Genomic DNA, 17,814 nt, shown 5'->3' on the forward strand with positions numbered 1-17,814 from the left:
ATTATATAGCCATAACAGTAAGAAAAATAACTGTATTTTTAGCTAATAATATTCTGTGATACTGAAGCTCTCATGATGTCAGTGCAATAAATCAAGAGGAAGAAGAGGAGCCGCAGGGACGAAGGTTTTAGAAGCATGTCTTGATTTAGTTGAAATTCATAAAAAAACTAATCCCTTTAAGATCTGTTTTTGATATTATCACACTCACATTTGAATAGAAAAACCCTAACTCTGACGGGAGAGGTGGATGAACTATTGAGAACTATAACAGAGTTATACTTTAAAGAGTAACTTAACACTAAAACCAGTTAAATGAGCATCATTTTATCATACTATTAATTGATTGTCTTTAGTGTTAAGCTGTTTTGAATCCTTTTTTCCAGAGCAATATTGAGTAAATATGTTATCTAGACCAAAAAGAATACAAATATGTGTTGCTGTCTCGTGCTCTGTGCACCCAAAAAGTACAAGGCAGAATCAGACAGAATCAGAAATCAACGGTTTGAAGAGGTCTGTTTTTTTATTCCTGACTGCCAAAGACGCTGGAAACCAAGACATTCCTAGAACCTCAGTTGTAACCACTTCAAACGTGGAGAATGTAGGAAAGATAGTAGTGAAACTCAAGAAATGAAACAACCCCTTTGATTACAATTGAGAGGGAAAATGTGGACCTTTATACGAGAAAAGGACTGAGCGAGTGACAAATGTGGGCGCCGTTCAGTCTGCAAGTCAACATGCAAGAGCAAAATCCATTTTAAGCACCTAACCTCTCCTTTCAGTCCGCCTTCTAACAATGTTTGTTGTTTGTGTGTTGTTTACCTACCTAGACAGACAGATATACATTTATTTGAGTCCAGATGTAATGTCAAATCTATGGGGCGAACTGAAACACGCTCTCTCTTGCAGGAATTTTCGTACTCGCTCAGTTCTTTTCGTCACTTATTTACTTAACTTATTTAAGGGGAGTTATTATCTGTTAGAGCTTTAACAGTGTTAAGTTGCTCTTTAAACAAATAGAATGTTCTTGAATTAAAAAGGCCAGTATGTCCTGCTGAAGTTCCCCTGAGCAAGAAGCTGGACCCCGGGGAAGGCCGTCAGCTAACTGAATGAATTATATCAAGACAACGTTGATGTAGCCGCTGTAGCACTTTAAGTTCATGCTGCTGAATATTATATGTTACTTTTGTGTCAGTACTGTATTTATGTATGAATGTGAACAAGGGAATGTCAGTCTGTACAGATGTACTCTATAACAACATGCATATCATCAGTGTTTTAATGTACTCTTGTCAATAAATACAAACAAAACAAATACAGTAAAAAAAACATGTTTGGTTCACTTTGTGTAGATTATCAATTTGTAAAGAAGCAAAGGCACAAGACCTGAATCGCCCTAGACATAAAGGCAAAAGGTGTTCAATATGAAAATCACCACTCTCACAAGGCAACAACTCAACGATTTACAGTAGAGCAAGTAATGACCAGACCTGAGAGGAAAACACAGGTTTTCAACTATTTAGATCTTTTAAAATGCATTTCTGTTAAGTCGAATGTTACTTAAGAAAAAGTAAAAAAAGTAGTAGTATCAAAATACATAAGTAACAAAACCAAAAGTACTTATTATGCAGAATAAGTTGAACATATTTTTGCTTGAATAATTGGAATTTGCAAAGTAACTAGATTTTTCTGTGTGAAAAGTATTTGACTCCAGAATGTATTGAATTATAATTATAATGTGGCATTAAATGGTAACAATCAAGTAAAGTACATTGATTATAGTACCTCAATTAGGCACTTAAGTACATTACTTGAGTATTTGTACCTTCCACCACTGAAAATAACCATCCACTGAACTAATCATGGTTGTGAAATTGTATCTGTCTGTAGGATCATAGAAGGACCAGAAATGAGCACAGAATGTCAGATCTTTAGCCTTGTTCTCTATTTTTAAATCAGATTAAGCTTTTACCTATAATTGTGCTAGGCATTCAGTTTTTATTTGGACTGCGTTTTAAATCTGATGTTTGGAAGTCTTAGAGGAAGGATTTAAAAGAGAGACATGTTTGCTTGTGTAGGCGCTGTAGAGTTTGGGCTTCAAGTGACACTATCAGGAAAGCAGTATGAAAATAATATTTTAGACTTCTGTAGTCTGGAACAAAAGATTGGTGGATTGGAACAAAAGTATTAATAATCTATAAGGATCAATCAGAGAGGACCCCTGCCAAGGCCTTTTCTGTAAGTGCAAAAATGGTGTGCATTTTCCACTGATTCTGATCCATTCCAAAATATTATGGGTTACAAGGACTCAAAAGTTGAATACAAAATCAGGGCAGTAGTTTCACGTAATCCTGCTGACAAACAGACAAATAAATAAACAACTGTGGTTGGATCTATTAAAAAGACTGAAATGCTGATATGGAAAGCCCTGCCCCCTTGAACTGCATAGGATCCATCCTCTGAGGGACATGAGTGTCTGTACAACATTTTAAGGCAATCCATTTAAACGTTTTTGAGGAATTTCAGTCAGGTCTAAAGTTCTGGGCCAACATAAAAACTGACGTTCAGACGGACCCTGCCATCTTTGGGGCATCACTGCTAGCATGGTTTAAAGGGCGTATTTTTGTAGAAAACCTTGTTTTTACTCCAGCAAAGAGTTATGTTCTGTTATGTTTAAAAAATCTTGTACAATTTTAGTAAATAAGCAAAACCAGCAGTTAGTTTGCTAAATACCTGATAAGCACTGTATCTCAACTTTCGCAGGTAGTAAGGACATATTTCATGGTCCACTCAAGTTGTTAAGGCCTACCCAAAAGGGCAAATTAAATAATGATTAAAGGTTATTTCCCTGAAAGTAGTGTCCAACCCAGGTTTAGATTCTCATGCTCCGTCTGGTTGGAGGTCAGACAGAGTTGGGGGTGTTTCTGGTGTACATTTTCTCCCACACCACCGTGCTGCACACGCAGAAGAAGTCCCACAGGTTACAGATGACTCCGCGGTCAAACGGGTTCTCCTCGTCACTGAAGTTCTTCAGGTAGGAGATCCTGTGGCGTGACATGAACTCCCAGGTGGTGCAGCTGATGGAGACCAGGTACAGGTGGCAGCCCAACAGCAGCACCACCACCATGGAGAAGACCCCCACCACACCCAGCGCCGCCAGCAGGAACCCGTTCACTCTGAACCACTGCTCCCAGGTGAGGGTGGGGGTGATGCCAGACCTGGAGGACAAAAACAAATGTTCAGGTGAGTCACTATTGTCTTTGGGGTTGTTCTCTGCCCTGATCAAGGTCTGGCAGGCTGAGTGTCTTGCCAAGCTGTGTTCAACACCGATCCTGTACCTGCCATTCACCTCAACCAATTAACTGGTTATGTCTCTCCTTTTCTTCAATTAAACGTAACAGGCCTACTCACTGAGGTTTTATTTAAAATTGAATAAATGTGTTCCTCCATCTATATCTGCATATGCACATGCACATGCTCTACATCACATCACGTCCTTTAATTGTTAAATTCTGCTGTTTCTTTTTCTAAAGAGGCCATATAATGCTAATTTTCAGATTCATATTTGTAATTTGTGTCTCTACTGTGACATGTCTCCATGCTTTAATGTTCAAAAAGCTCTTTATTTTTCTCATACTGCCTGTGCTGCAGCACCTCTTTTCACCCTCTGTCTGAAACCAGAGCCCAGTCTGCTCTGATTGGTTAGCTGGCCGGCTCTGATGTGATTGGTCAACCACTTAGAGATTTGCCTCCCCTTAGCCTTTCACGTACATTTAGTTGTAGTTAGCTAATAGAAGCACGAGTGTTACATAGTGTGGAAGAGAAAACACCCTCTGGAGGGAACTTTAGCCGTTGCAGACCATTTACAAATAACTATTTACCACTACAGCAAAGGGAAACCCCAAAAAGCGTAATCTTTAAAGAGCACAAGGGAGGTTCAGTGTTCAGCAGACATACAGAGCGATGTGTAGCGCCCACAGCAGAGCGAGCAGCTGCACCAGCAGGTAGACGATGAACCAGCGGTGGTTCCTCTCTCCCACACAGTTCTCAATCCAGGGGCAGTGGTGATCGAAGCGACGGACGCAGCGCTTACACGTCTGACAGTGCTTCGCTCTCATTGGCTGCTGCTTAAAAGATGTGTAAGGGAGAGAGAGAGACAAGTTGTATTGTAACTGGGAGAAGTCAATCCACTATTCAAGAAGGAGATGTAGGTATGGAAGGATATGAGCAGCATGTCAAAATATTGCAGTGTCTTTTCTCCTTCAAAGCCTGATTGAGTGCACTGATCTCGAGCTTGTAAGACTTTTTTTTTTTTTTTTAAACTTAAACATAAATAGAATAATTAAATAATTAATCACTTATCTTAAAATATTGACTTAGTATCTAAAGAATATTGACTTAGTATATTAAAATATCACTTAGTAGGGTACATAATGACATAGTATCTCAAAATAATGATAAACCTTTTTGTTATATTTACTTAATACCTCTAAATAATGAGGAACTTTTTCCTTATATTGACTTAGTATCTCAAATGATAACTTAGCTTCTCTACATTATGACAAACAGGATTGTTCTCCCATCACATTGGTAGAAATGGTCTTCCACACATCATCATGCCAAAGGTTGACTAGTTGTCCTATCACAGTCAACATGTTGTCGGATTGAATTTTAGTTACACTATCAAAACAAATCTTTGAAAAAAAAACATTTAAATACAAACAGATAACGATAATATAACATGTAAGTCTTGAGCATTTCAACACAGCAAGGTGATATACATAATCTGTGTTTGAGTTAGACAGGTTTAAAAATGAGATATTAAATGAACAAAGAGTATAAAAACATGGGACTTTTCAGACATGTAGAAAACAGACTGATGGTGAACTCCAGGTGCTGATGAACGGTGTCAGCTGGTTACCTGCAGCAGGCAGTATCCACAGCGCCTCAGCCGAGGGGTCAAAGACTGAGGAATCATCGATTCCATTTCCTCATTTGAACCCTGAACGCAACACAGAATGACGTGGATCACACATGAACACACACTCTGACCTGGACAGGACTTTCTGTCATTTAACTGCATGTAGCCTGTTTACCTAAAATCACCTTACAGTAAGGGTTTCTAGATTAACTCCTTTAATCTACGCAGCTCAAGAAAATCAATTTCCACAGACTTTAAAACATGTGAAAGGTAACAAGATGTTTCATTATAGAGCACAGCTTGACTTCTTTTTCTGTTAAAGTTGCATTATAATTATTGCATCATCATGTGAGATTTTTTAAGCTCCATTTAAGACCTGAGAGTCTGATGATGACAGTAAGCATTATTGATATAAACAGAAATACACAGATATTTTTCATGAAATAATGTGCCTGCTTTGCTTTTTAAGGTGTGGGTTAGTTAAACTCACCTTGACAGAGTCAGTGAGAATGAAGCCAGGGTCCATTAAAGAAACAGCAAAGTATAAGAGCACTGAGAGCGCGACCAGGAGGAAGAAGAGGAGCGGCAGCAGCAGCTCTCCTTGCTCCTCACATCTCCGCAGATCTGCAAACACACACCAAAGAGATAAACTAGCATAACCAAAATACAGTGCTGCAATAAGACTATTAGTGATTTCATGCAATAGTTAATCTAACCAACAGTTGGATTCTATGACCTAGAACAGTCTGATAACTTCAGAAACTTGTAAATAGAAATTAAGACCAGGAAATTACAACATTAAATCATAAAAATGTGACAATAACCAAACACCACAATGATATATGGTAGTCTCTTGCATATATGTACATTTTCTTTAGAAACTAATACGGTTAAATAGGGCTTCACTTTTTTTTTATTAAACAAATGGCTAAAGGCAAACAGTAGGGCAGATAGAACAGTCTAGTAAGCCAAGAAAAAGGACACCCCTTTAGTATTATGGAGCCTTTAACATCAGAAAAAGACTGTGTGGCATATTACGATGCAACATGTAAGAAGAGAGTTTGATATCAACCTATTTTAAATAATGTGGAGGTTCTTTGTAACATCGCATTTTTAAACTTTTAATACTTAAAGTACATTTTCCTGATTATACACTTATTTTAACTGTATTATACTTTTACCTAAGTAACATTTACAATGCAGGAGTATGAATATAATACAAAATAAGGAGCATAAATAATACCCAATGCATTGAGAGGGTATTTAAAGGTTTTACGACTATCCAAATACTATTTTATTTGGGCCATTAGTGAACCTGGAACCGGACAGGGCGACCTGGGACAAGCCATTCTTTAACTACTTAACTATTGTACTAATACTACTGTTACTATCATCCTTTTGAAGCCAGGTGTGCTTGTTAAAAGCCCTGGTGGTCCGTCGCGATGCTAGTAGTTTCAGATAAGTTGTATTAGTCTAAATGAGCTTACCGGTGTTGTGCAGGAACAGTATGAGGGTAATGACCCAGGTGAGCAGGGTGTGTGTGGCCCGGACCAGAAACCCGGTCCGAAACATGTTCTGCCCCATTTTAAATATCTTTCATTAGCACCGCTGCTGCTGCTAACTAGCTAGCCTGGTTAGCAACAACAGTTATTTTATAATAAGACCAATACATATATCATAAATCCCATTTTAACCATGTTAGACAAATAACTATGCAGTCCATAGAGTTATAATGTATCTAGTAAAGGTAATATACGAGCATTTTATATATTTTATCTCTGGTTCTATGTTATCCATCCTGTTGTTGCCTCTTGCTTGTTTAGGTACGGTAGCCTGCGTGGGACATAATAAGCGAACCGTGCGCAAAGGAGGAAGTCAAACGTGTTTTCTACGGATACACATACATCTGCAAAATAATTATAGTTATACGTCTAGCTATGGATATTAGGAACATTAAGGAACCTCTCCGAGTTTATATCTTTAGACTAGTTACTACAGTATATGGTTTATTAAATTATGTTTGTATTATATCCCTAAAAGAATGTTTTAAATTGTGTTCAAATGAATATATTAAACTTCTACGAGTGGCTGCTGAATGCAGGCATAATGTAGCTTGTTGCCGAGGTGAAACTGTAATTGTAATGTATGTGATTTGATACAAATCCTAAATCTACATCATTCTGCACCAAAACAAAATCAAGACATCAAACTCAGTATTACAAGAATTTGCATTTATTTGCATCAAAGTGGTCCATTAAACCTTAATACCTGGATTGATATGACATTAATTCAGAGGCCCTTCCAGCATTGATTAAAGTGCTTTATGTCACCCATCTTTTTTTAAAGCCCTGGTTTTTCTTAGTGAACATGTAGTGAAACAAAAAACATTGGCTTTGTGTGCTTTTCTGTGAATTAAACAATAATCTGCCCGTAACCTGAGGTGAACATTAAGACCTTTATACCTAGAAAATGGGCAAGAATATCTACACAAGTTAACAGACATAATCTGAAACAGTTTACACACACACACAACAAAAAAGTTATTTTCCAGGTCTAACATCAGCTACAGTGACTCATGAGTAGACAAACCACATTTCACCAGACAACTATATTTAGCGTTTCAAAGGCACATGTTAAGGCTGTCTCTTGTGTTAGTTTTCACCCTGAATACAATCACTGCATTTATAAAGATCGCACATGTGGCTCTCCAGGATCACGCAGCATTGTACCTCCTTCCTCTCCTAGACATTCAAAACAATAAATACTGCAGACTGGAATTCAGGAAATCCGCTCATCCATTCATTGATTCATTCGGGAGAGGGATGGAGAGATCAAACTCACGTGTGCAAAGTTCTCTGTTAAGAACACATTTCTTCCTATAGGTAGAATGGTTGAATAATGAAACTGCTTATTAATGCTATCTGCCATCTAAAGTTACTCGTAATTGGAGTTTTTCCCCCCAGAGTTGCATAACACAAATGCTGGTGAACTGCCCAGAGCCTGCAATCACACTACTATGAAAAAAAAACTGTAACAGGCACCAAACAGCAGGGACAATATAAGCATTTGGTCCTCCAATAGCTGATCACCCACATCCATCTTTTTTCTCATTTCAACTCTCAACACAACTTCTTTTAAAAATAAAAAATAGCAGCAGTTTACAATCCCGACAACGTGAGCTCACAGAGTCCATATCCTCCACCTTTTCAACTTAAGTGTCCTTTCTCATCTTTCATATTCAGGCGGACATTCACAGAATGAGATCGCCACAGGAACCAAAAGGCCCCTGGGTTTCCCTAGCAGGAGCGATATGGGAGGGAGACGGAGAGTGGGTGAGGGTCACTTGTCACATGAATCTTCAGAAGTGTCCTGACAATGAGAGGGTGAGCTTCAGCGCGATTTCACCCCAAGCTGTGTCTTCAAATGCTCGTACACCACGTAGCTAATGCTAACGGCAGGGATGACTTTGAGGAAGTTGGGGGCGAGGCCCCTGTACAGCCCCGTCGGGCCCTCGGTCTGCAAGATCTGCCTGAAGAGACCGGACATGGTCATCTGCTGGCTGCCCTCCACTGCTGCTGTAAAGATAAAAAAAAGAAAGAAAAGAGTTACACACAATGCAAGAAACAAAATGGTGAGGAATAAATAAATGGGAGATAGTGATAATTTTAGATCTTGAAATGAGGACATTATCTGAACCATCTTCATTGCCTGAGAAACATAAAAGTAAGTGTAGTCCTTTAAGAAGCTGATACTTCCTTAAGATAATTGTTTACGCATTTAAAAAAGGAACCTATTCCACATTCTTATCAACGCAATACTTTTTGGTATGAGCAAAGCTATGACAAAGGTGCAGTCTTTCAGGAGCCTCACCTTGTGCTTGCATGCGGGTGCGGACCAGAGCCAGAGGGTAACTGGCGAGCTGACCGCAGGTGCTTGACACGGTGCCGCAGGCCAGCAGGACCAGCACGCCGGGGTCGCTGCTGTTGGTGCCGTACTGCTGCAGGTATCTGTTCTTCAGCGTCTGAGGATGGAGTAGAAAGAGATGAGGAAAAGACACTAGCATTTCCTTAGTACAATGTCCTTTGGTATGTGTTAAGGAGGTTACCGATACGATATGAACATTCTTAGGGATAGAAGTAGACCCACAGGTTTAACACTGCAACAGTGCCTATAGTACTGCTCACCTCGTACACTGCCAGGTCGATGCCTGCGTAGGGGATGATGCCCAACATGTTGGGGATATAGCCTTTATAAAAAGCACTGAGTCCTTCTCTCCTGAAAATCTGCTTCGCACAGTCTGAGATACTCGAGTACTGCCCGGTCTTCCTCAGAGCAAGGCGGGTTTTCAGGACCTGGGGGACAGAAAAAGTCAGTTCTGTTTAATGATAAAGTCTTGAGAACTCCTATATACAGTTTCCAGTTGGCTTTTTATTTTAGAGTAGATGTAATTAAGCTGGTAATCACCTCCATTGGGTAGATTGTGCTCTGTGCGAGCACTCCGGCCAGAGATCCTGCAACAAATCGATCCAAGATCCCCAGAGTCTGCTTATCGTTACAGATCAATTTTTTTATCTGCACAAGCCGATAGAGAAAGAAAACTCATTAATACAGGAACATAAGCATCATCATTTATTCATTTTAGGCAAAGCAAAAGCCACTCATCATACCTGCTCATACGCCATGAACTTTAGGGCCGTCTCCGGGGCGATTTTGATGATGTTCACACCATTTCCTCGCCACAATGACTTCATACCACCCTCTCTGATCATCTGCATCATCCCGGTCATGATACACATGTTGTTGGTTCGGGATCCATAAACCTGAAGGGGAAGAAATTATAGTTGTTATAGTCTTAAAAGATCTGATGTGATTTAACTGGAACTTATAAAATGACAATTGATATTTGGGATGTATCGGTCCAAAACTAGGTATGTTCTATTAATCGTTGGGAGAAGGCCAAAGCAAATCAATCCTAATCAACAGGGGCTCAAAGTCAATCTTCCATTAGTGACACACATCGGGGCCGTTGACACAGATCCTGAATCAGAAGTAGACCTTTATCCCATTGCTGACGGCAAGGTGTACGCGGCCGAGTGTGTGATGACCGAATGTGCCCAGCCATTGGTCGCTGGTGTGTTCTGTCATCAGGTTAATCAGTGGACTGTGGAACCCTACTCTTACAAACTGTGTGTCAACCATTAACTGGTTTATTGCGCTTAGGTAACTCAGTCTTTCGCAATTGGGTTTCTTATCAATTGTGACACTTATGAAGTAAGCTTAATTATGGGCTCAAGGCCTTGATTTCATTTATTAAGTGATTTCCAAGTCTTTACATTTGGCCTGAGGGTTGTAGCGTGATGCACCTGCCAGCTAAATTACCAACAAGCTGCTGATAATTCTCACGGTAAGATTTACATAAGCGTCCCCACAAACTGTCTAGTTCTCAAGGCCTGTAAAATTGAAGAACACCTTCGCCAACTTCAGTTTTCTGATTGTCAACATTCCTAGAATGAGATTTAACCTGGGATTAAGTTTAGTCTTACCTGCATCATGACTTTGAGTCGATCCAGTGGAGCGGTGAAGGTCCTTGAAACAGCACCAGCTCCTCCGCCGGCGACCAGGTGCCTCCACCATATCCCGGTCTGCTTCTCCTCCACAGTGAACTCATCGGGCACCATCAGGTTATCCCCCACGTCGAATATCTGTCAACAGAACATACATGAAGTATTAGGTACAGAGAAGATGAATGGCGCCATTAATCCCCCACTGACTGCAGGCCACAGGACATTTGTAGCTGCTTCATCTTTACAGATCACACTGAAAGCTGCACATTTACTGTGCAAAACAAAACACAAAACAGTGTAACCACACAGTTTCAATCTTTGTTGGCACCACACCATTCAACAGATCCTCATTCCACAGTAATGTTCAAACTGTTTGGCTGTCATTGAGACACTGCAGGTGGAGGTCAAAATAGTATAGCTTGCAGTGGGTAATAAGGAACCTGCTGTACTGCTTTTGATGTACTGTACTGAGCTATAATGTTAATGAGGCTCCATAGGCAAAGGAGTAAAGTCCATAAGGTACAATTGGTTCGGATTAAACCTGCAGCTTTAGATATCTGGTCCTCTTCAACAAATACACATACATTTGGTAAATTGTATCTTTGATTTATCAATCTGACTTAAATTAGATTTGTAACTATATATTGCACATCTCAAATTAGAGGGCATCAACAGCCTCCCCATACTCAGCTGATGGGGAGTCTCACTGTCACACAGGGTCACACTGGTTTTGCTGTGGGGATTAAACGGGTGTCTCGTAAACCAATTTAATATCAGCTTTCTTTCGAGGGAAATGACCCTAGCAGCTCATGTTTCATCTGTAAATCACGAGTTACTGCTTGGCCCCCAGGAGGGGTGACTCCCGCTCTATTCCTGGCCCTAGTTCAGCCTGTCAGTGTCTCCTCTGTGCAGAGTTGAGGCAGCTGGACTCATTAGACAGACCTGCCTTGAAATAACACTCAAATCACGCTGCCCTTTAGCAGGAGCGCTGCTATAGCACTTTAATCTCAACCTGCTCCAACTGACCGCTGCTCTGCGTTACATAACTGCAGACAAATCCTTTGGACATAATCCATTAGGAATGTAACCAATGCCTCTCAAAGCTTAATATGGCTTTATTGCTGACGCACGGTTTGTGGTGATAGAGCTTTAAGAGAATTAGCTCTTCAGTTGACTTTTTTTCCAGACGGAAGGTGTAATGCACTGCCCTTTGATTAGTTCCAGATACCATTATCGGACGCCCTGATAGCCTTACCGGAGAAGGATTTGTGAAAATAAGTCATCAGAAGATGTATGCATCACCCACGACAGATACAGAGAGCAGAAACGTCTGGTTCCTTCAGATATTCCCTGTCACAGCACAACTGTCTCTACCTGTGGTATTTTGGAGGCTAAATGTGTAACTGGTTGAACTTACCGTAGAGTGCTTCCAGTAGAGGATGATTTCAGGGATGTTCTCGGTCTTCTCCTCCACGGGGTAGTTGCTCCAGTCTTTACTGCCGATAGTTATCATTCCGTTCTTATCCATGCTTTAAAAAAAATATATATATTTAGTCCCTTTATCCAACAATGAACAATTGCAGTGGATGAAATGGATGAATGAAATTACCTTTTAAGGGCTTTCTCCGCGTGCTGCGGGGAAATATGCACACCAATGTCCTGGAGGGACTGCATGAATTCCTGAGGATCAACGTGGCCTAAAAAAGGGAACACAGACAAGTTGTAAGAAAAAGGTCTTGCACAATGTAGGTGAACTACTATCAAGGTGAAAGGTGACACCAAGCTAGCACTGACACATCTGCAATGTCAGGCGACTCATACCTGTATTCTTGCTGGTGAGGCTTTTCACCAGCAGCTTTAGGTCTTTCTCGTAGTCCTGTAGATAGTGAACAAACTCTTCAAAGTCCAGCTGTCCACCTGAGTTACTTTCTTCTCTTTTTAAGGTTTTCTGTAAGGAAAAATATGTGCACAACAGTGAGACATGGTACTTAACTTCAAATAAAAGTGTGCAGTTTGAATAATGAGGCTTGTTGGGGGGGGGGGGGATAAGAATTGCATGTTTTAAAGGCAAAGGCACAAACTAAGTGTGGTAGTACAATATTTTCACATAGGTCACATGTTCTGGAATGTACTGTCTGACTGCCAGTCCTTACGACAAGGTGTCTGGCTTGTGGCTTATGACCATGTTGGACAGCGCTATGGCCTTTCACTAAGCTGCAAAGTGTTCTGGAATGACAAATGACGTCCGTTTCCCAGGACCAGGTGGGGTGGGGGGGTAATTAGATAGTAAGATCTGGTCTATGTTTGACCTCAACGGCAGGCAGACAACTGTTGTAATCCAGCGCTAACCTGCTAAAACAAGATGAGGACACCAGCAGTCAAGTGCTGATATCTGACACTGCTTCTAACACACAGTGCAGGCATACGACTGTCACACTGTAACCACACTCTGCAGGACATCCTGCTCTTTCCTGCAGATGACATTTTACTACCTGTACACATGCATACAGTTAAAATGTATTGCCATTCCTCTGCTCCATGTGGGGCCTTTTCCCCTAAAAAGTCTAATTCAGTCAAACACAAAGATTGCAGTTGAGTTTGCTGGAGGCAAATGGTGCTAAATGGTGTTGCCAGACCAAATAATGTGTTTACGGATTATTTCTGTATTGCAAGCTGCACAAAAATGTGAACTTCAGCTGAGCCCAATAACTAAAACTTCTAACAATTTAGTCAAAGCTCAGTGCAACCTTTCATCACAAAATCAAAGATTTGTATTTCATGTGCAAGGAACAAGAGTTTCTTAACCCTAAAAAGTACAGCAGAACACAGTTTAAACAAGTATGTAGGGGAAAGTTGTAACCACCTATTTAATAAATATATACTACCAATGTCCTTTTTGGTCTCAGGGTGGATGTTTGGATTACATATATATTTATATTTTCAATACAATATTAGAAATACACATTTTTTTGCATTTTACAAATATTGAGTTCAGAAGTGCAAAACCTGAATAGTTTGACTTGCATTGCAGACATGGCAATGGCAGCAAATACTGACTTTCCTTACCCTACTCTGTCATAGCATAGCATTAGCATACATTCATTTTTTAGGGTGGAATTTCACTGAAAATGTTTAGCCCGCGCCGGTTCAGTATTAAAAACATATGAATGGGAATTACATTGGATAGACGAAAAGCAAATTACCATAACACATATCTACGTTTAGCATTATATAAATAGCTGTTGCATTGTTTTTCGACAAGTTTTACATTTGAAATGCTCGATCGCAGCTCTTTTTGAAGCCGGTCATCTATTGCGGCCTAGTCGTAAGGCTTTTCACAAAACCACGCTAATTCTTCCGGCGGCCGGAAATAAAGGTCTAGTCACGGTCATAGTAATAATATCTTAATAACTTGTTGATTGTAGAGTTACACAGACTGTGTGTTGAGATATGAAACGATAACAGGGACATTTTCCTCACCTTTCGCCATCTTTTGTAGGATGAAAATTCCTGTGAAGGCAGGAACACGCTCAGTTTGTTGAACAGAGACTTCAGCTCCGACGGCAGTCCATTTGACTCAAAATATTCCACCTCAACTGGGTCTGAGTTGGAGACGGGGACGTAAAGGCACAGGCCGAGCATCTTGGGTTCCGTAAATCTTAAAATACACTACAATAAATAAATAAATAGCGCAGCTCTGTCAGTTTCACTCCTCCACGGGGTAATACTGGAATGCCGGTAAGGAGGAAGCACCGGCTTCTGAAGAATATCATCAATGCCACGCCTCTTCCCGGAATAGCTCTTCGTCATTGGCTGTCCTGCGTCTTAAAACGTAATTTTACTACTGACCAATCGCTGAGCCCGCCCATTGATGGGGATCGGCTCGGTCCCGCCTTATTCTTGTGCAGAGCCAATGAACAATGAACAACCAATCCTGTCTCTTCTTTCATCCATCGTGAACAATTGTCCAATCCAGTCCTTAGTTTCATTCACACAGCTGCAGAAGCGGCCAGTTGGGCAAATTGGCGGTATATTTGCCATGATCTCCCAACCAGTGGCAGCCGGTGGTCTTTTTTTTTGGTGGGGCTCTTGACGTACCGTAAGTGACCTACCCGGGGGGTCCGTGGGGTTTCCCCCCCGACATTTTTTTTCGAGAAATGACCCCTTAAATGATGACTTCTGGTGATGTTAGAGGGGGGGGGAAAGGAGAAATCGAGGCTTAAAAATATGAGAAGACTGATCAATACCTCCATAATCTTCAGTGTGGAAAATATTATTTATCAACCTGAACATCTACTACTTTACCAGGAATTTGTGTTCTCAGAACTGGTCTGTTTTTTTCTTTCTTAAAACTGTTCATGTTTTATGAACCAACACCTTCACCAAGTAGCTTTACAGTGAACTGCATGTGAGATATAAAATTAATAGCATCTTTTCAGTAGCATTAATTATAAATATTTAAGTGGTTCAATACAAGTCACTACAGCATTTCAAACTGAACTGTGAATAAATGCAATTTAAAAAAAATAACCACAGCACAAAATGTCATAAATTGTGTTTTTTCTTTGTTTCTCTGAGGATTATTTACAAACAGGCTTATTTACATATAGCAATAACTCAGAAATGAAAAAGCTACATCGTCTAACACGAACAACCAGTTAGCATAATGATAATATATGTGTTATGTACAATGTAACTGGCAAGGCTAGAGCAAGAAAGAACATAAAGTTTGCAAAAGGTTTAAATAACTTCAAGTATCTGTCTTCAGATTACGTGGAGGTTTTAGTCCGATGGGAAGCAGATTTTAAGCGACACCGAAGATAAACCAAAAATGTGGTGGAGCTGCAAACCGTGTAGTGTTGCTGGGACAGAACAGGAGCTATAACCGTTGGAAAATACATCACAGACAATGCAACAAACGTGGAGACAGAACAATCACTTCTGTGATAAATGCCCACTTATTAATAAACTTCTAACAACCATGGGAAACCTCCTCTCTACATATAAAGTGATATCCAAGCATGGGAAACAAAAGACAGCATTTACCTGTTTGCATCCAGCTAGCCAAGCCTTTCTTGTGTACCAGCTACTTGTGAAGCCTCGTGTATACATTTTGTCTTTTTCACGAGATTGCTGCGATATATTCAAATCGGGTTGATCCGGTCCAAGGTCTTTAAGCAACAATTTATCTGCCAAACTTCTCCTTTCGAAAGGATTGGAGATTAGCTCTTGAACAAAATTAGGCGGGGACCGAGGTCCGGAGACTCCACCTGCACACGAAGCCATCCTCATCAACTACTGCGTCAACCGGATACGAGTCACTGTCCAAACTACTCACAGACTGCACTGGGCGCTGACATTGGCGCCCGGTGACCGTCATCTTTGACGACGCTGATTGGCTGAAATTATATTTTCGCGGCATAGTTTACACGTTACAGATAGCAACAGTCAGCTGCTGGTGGCTGCTGCTGCACTGGTTGAAGGCTCCTCTCTTAGCGCCCAGACGAGAGAAGGTGCATGGGCAAGGCCAGGCAGGAAACATGTGACTTATCAGTAACTTTAGACATCGTAACACAATTTTAAACGAGATTTTATTGTAGATTATACATTTTACTGATACCAATTATATAATATTTACCTTGTTCATTAAAAATAAAAATAAAAATATATATATTTTTTTAAACATATATATTTTTTTTAATTTTAATTTTAATTATTATTATTATTTTTTTTTTTCAATATGGGAAGAGGTGGGGCGGCGCCCCTAGCGCCCCTATGGACCGGCCGCCACTGCTCCCAACTACTGTTGAAATAATAAATATTCAGAATGTAAGAATACGTTTGATTACACACTACATTTACAAGACAGGGCCACAACATAAGTTAGTAATGGAGGGCCAACCTTTCTTTAGTATGTGTTTTAGTATTGCAAACAATGTACAATTAAGTAAAGTCCTATCCACCAATTAATACACAAATAACCTGGGCAGTTTGCAATCATGGATGTATAATAAGAACTGGATACAGCGTGGGAGGCGGGGCCTCATTCATTCCTATGAGAGTTGCTCATTCGCGCATGATGATAAAATGGCCCAACTTTTGAGAGAGTGAAACGTCACAGATTACCCGGCATGCCTGAGAAGTACCCGTATGTGCGCTCATAGCGCATGCGCAACTTTAACCATAACCCCCAAAATGCTCGTTCACATCAAGCACGTCAATTTGCGTACACGTAACAGCACCGCACGTTCATGACAGCATGGTAATGGTTTGTTATTATGATAGATTTGATATTAACGAGGCGGCAGTTAGCAGCTAGCGGTTAGCTAGTAATTATGCTAATTTACACATCAATCGTTATGTACTTTTATATTACGCTGTAACAGGATCTAGTGATATCCAAGCAACAGAGCTTCATTTAGCATGAAAGAATTATTGCACTGTATATATATATATATATATATATATATATATATATATATATGTATATATATATATACAGTGCAATAAGCTTCTTAGTGCAATAAGAAGCTACAGGGACGTTAATCTACGTCGGTAATATTAACTTTATTTAATACAATTACGGTACAAGATTTAATCATACAGCCCATGTAGTATAATATTTTACAAATGATGAATTACAGCAAACATGTGCAATATATCCATTATTACAGCTCCGTGGGCTGGCAGTAAGGCGATATGGGTCCGTTCTTATTGTGCATCCATGGGTAAAGATAAACGCATGTCGTGCTGAACACGTAACATGAACGTGCCGGGCGGCGCGGTCCCGTGGGTTAGATGCGCGTTCATAATGCAGAGGGAAATAACTCACAGAATAACGTTATTAGCACATTTTTACAACTTGAGGAACGAATGTTTCTAATAAGGGCTATACAAGTGTTCATACTGGGTAGTTTATTTAGTTTAAAAAAAATTATCCAATGATTTACAGACCACTCTTTCCCCATGTAAGTCAATGGGAAAAAGTGTTTCCGGGCCTGGCAACCAAAAGGAAGTGTAGTACCGCCGTTTGGCCAGCACGAATATTTTCATCTGAGTCCGGCGCACTTCCTGGGGGCTTGGTTTGCAATCCAGTCCTGGTTTTAGGACAACATATTACTTTCACATAAGTAAAGGATTTTCGAAAAAAATATCGAATTTTATTTGTGGGTTTTGCATGGAAAAAACACTTTTTTATAAAGATTTAAAAGGAAATATTGAATATGGCAGTATTACTAAGCAGGTTCCTAATTCTCTTAGATATTTGTATTTATTTGCAGCCAAATATAGATTTATCATAATTGTTTCCTGCTAGTTTCAGTTGACTCTTTA

At 40.1% G+C, this 17,814-nt stretch overlaps 2 protein-coding genes across 4 annotated transcripts; both read right to left on the bottom strand.

Moving 5' to 3' along the window:
• Positions 1 to 1,253: 1,253 nt before the first annotated feature.
• Positions 1,254 to 6,741, bottom strand: LOC117472713 (probable palmitoyltransferase ZDHHC12). 2 transcript variants are annotated; one of them, XM_034118066.1, is made up of 5 exons: positions 6,406 to 6,741; positions 5,409 to 5,542; positions 4,919 to 4,999; positions 3,955 to 4,121; positions 1,254 to 3,215 (listed from the first exon to the last, which is right to left on the bottom strand). In XM_034118066.1, exons 1-5 carry the CDS (start codon positions 6,500 to 6,502, stop codon positions 2,900 to 2,902), a joined length of 795 nt encoding a protein of 264 aa, XP_033973957.1. In that variant the 5' UTR covers positions 6,503 to 6,741; the 3' UTR covers positions 1,254 to 2,899. The 2 variants fall into 2 exon arrangements, with proteins under 2 accessions (XP_033973957.1, XP_033973956.1); XM_034118065.1 differs by having other exon boundaries at positions 3,955 to 4,124.
• A 393-nt stretch (positions 6,742 to 7,134) lies between these two features.
• Positions 7,135 to 14,256, bottom strand: slc25a25a (solute carrier family 25 member 25a). 2 transcript variants are annotated; one of them, XM_034118069.1, is made up of 10 exons: positions 13,963 to 14,256; positions 12,304 to 12,430; positions 12,092 to 12,179; positions 11,900 to 12,011; positions 10,462 to 10,620; positions 9,586 to 9,738; positions 9,383 to 9,490; positions 9,103 to 9,270; positions 8,789 to 8,939; positions 7,135 to 8,490 (listed from the first exon to the last, which is right to left on the bottom strand). In XM_034118069.1, the coding sequence occupies exons 1-10, from the start codon at positions 14,122 to 14,124 to the stop codon at positions 8,309 to 8,311; spliced, it is 1,410 nt and encodes a 469-aa protein (XP_033973960.1). In that variant the 5' UTR covers positions 14,125 to 14,256; the 3' UTR covers positions 7,135 to 8,308. The 2 variants fall into 2 exon arrangements, with proteins under 2 accessions (XP_033973960.1, XP_033973959.1); XM_034118068.1 differs by having other exon boundaries at positions 7,135 to 8,493.
• Positions 14,257 to 17,814: the final 3,558 nt, after the last annotated feature.

This window comes from Trematomus bernacchii, unplaced genomic scaffold (genome assembly GCF_902827165.1).
Source record: "Trematomus bernacchii unplaced genomic scaffold, fTreBer1.1, whole genome shotgun sequence".
Lineage (NCBI taxonomy): Eukaryota > Metazoa > Chordata > Actinopteri > Perciformes > Nototheniidae > Trematomus > Trematomus bernacchii.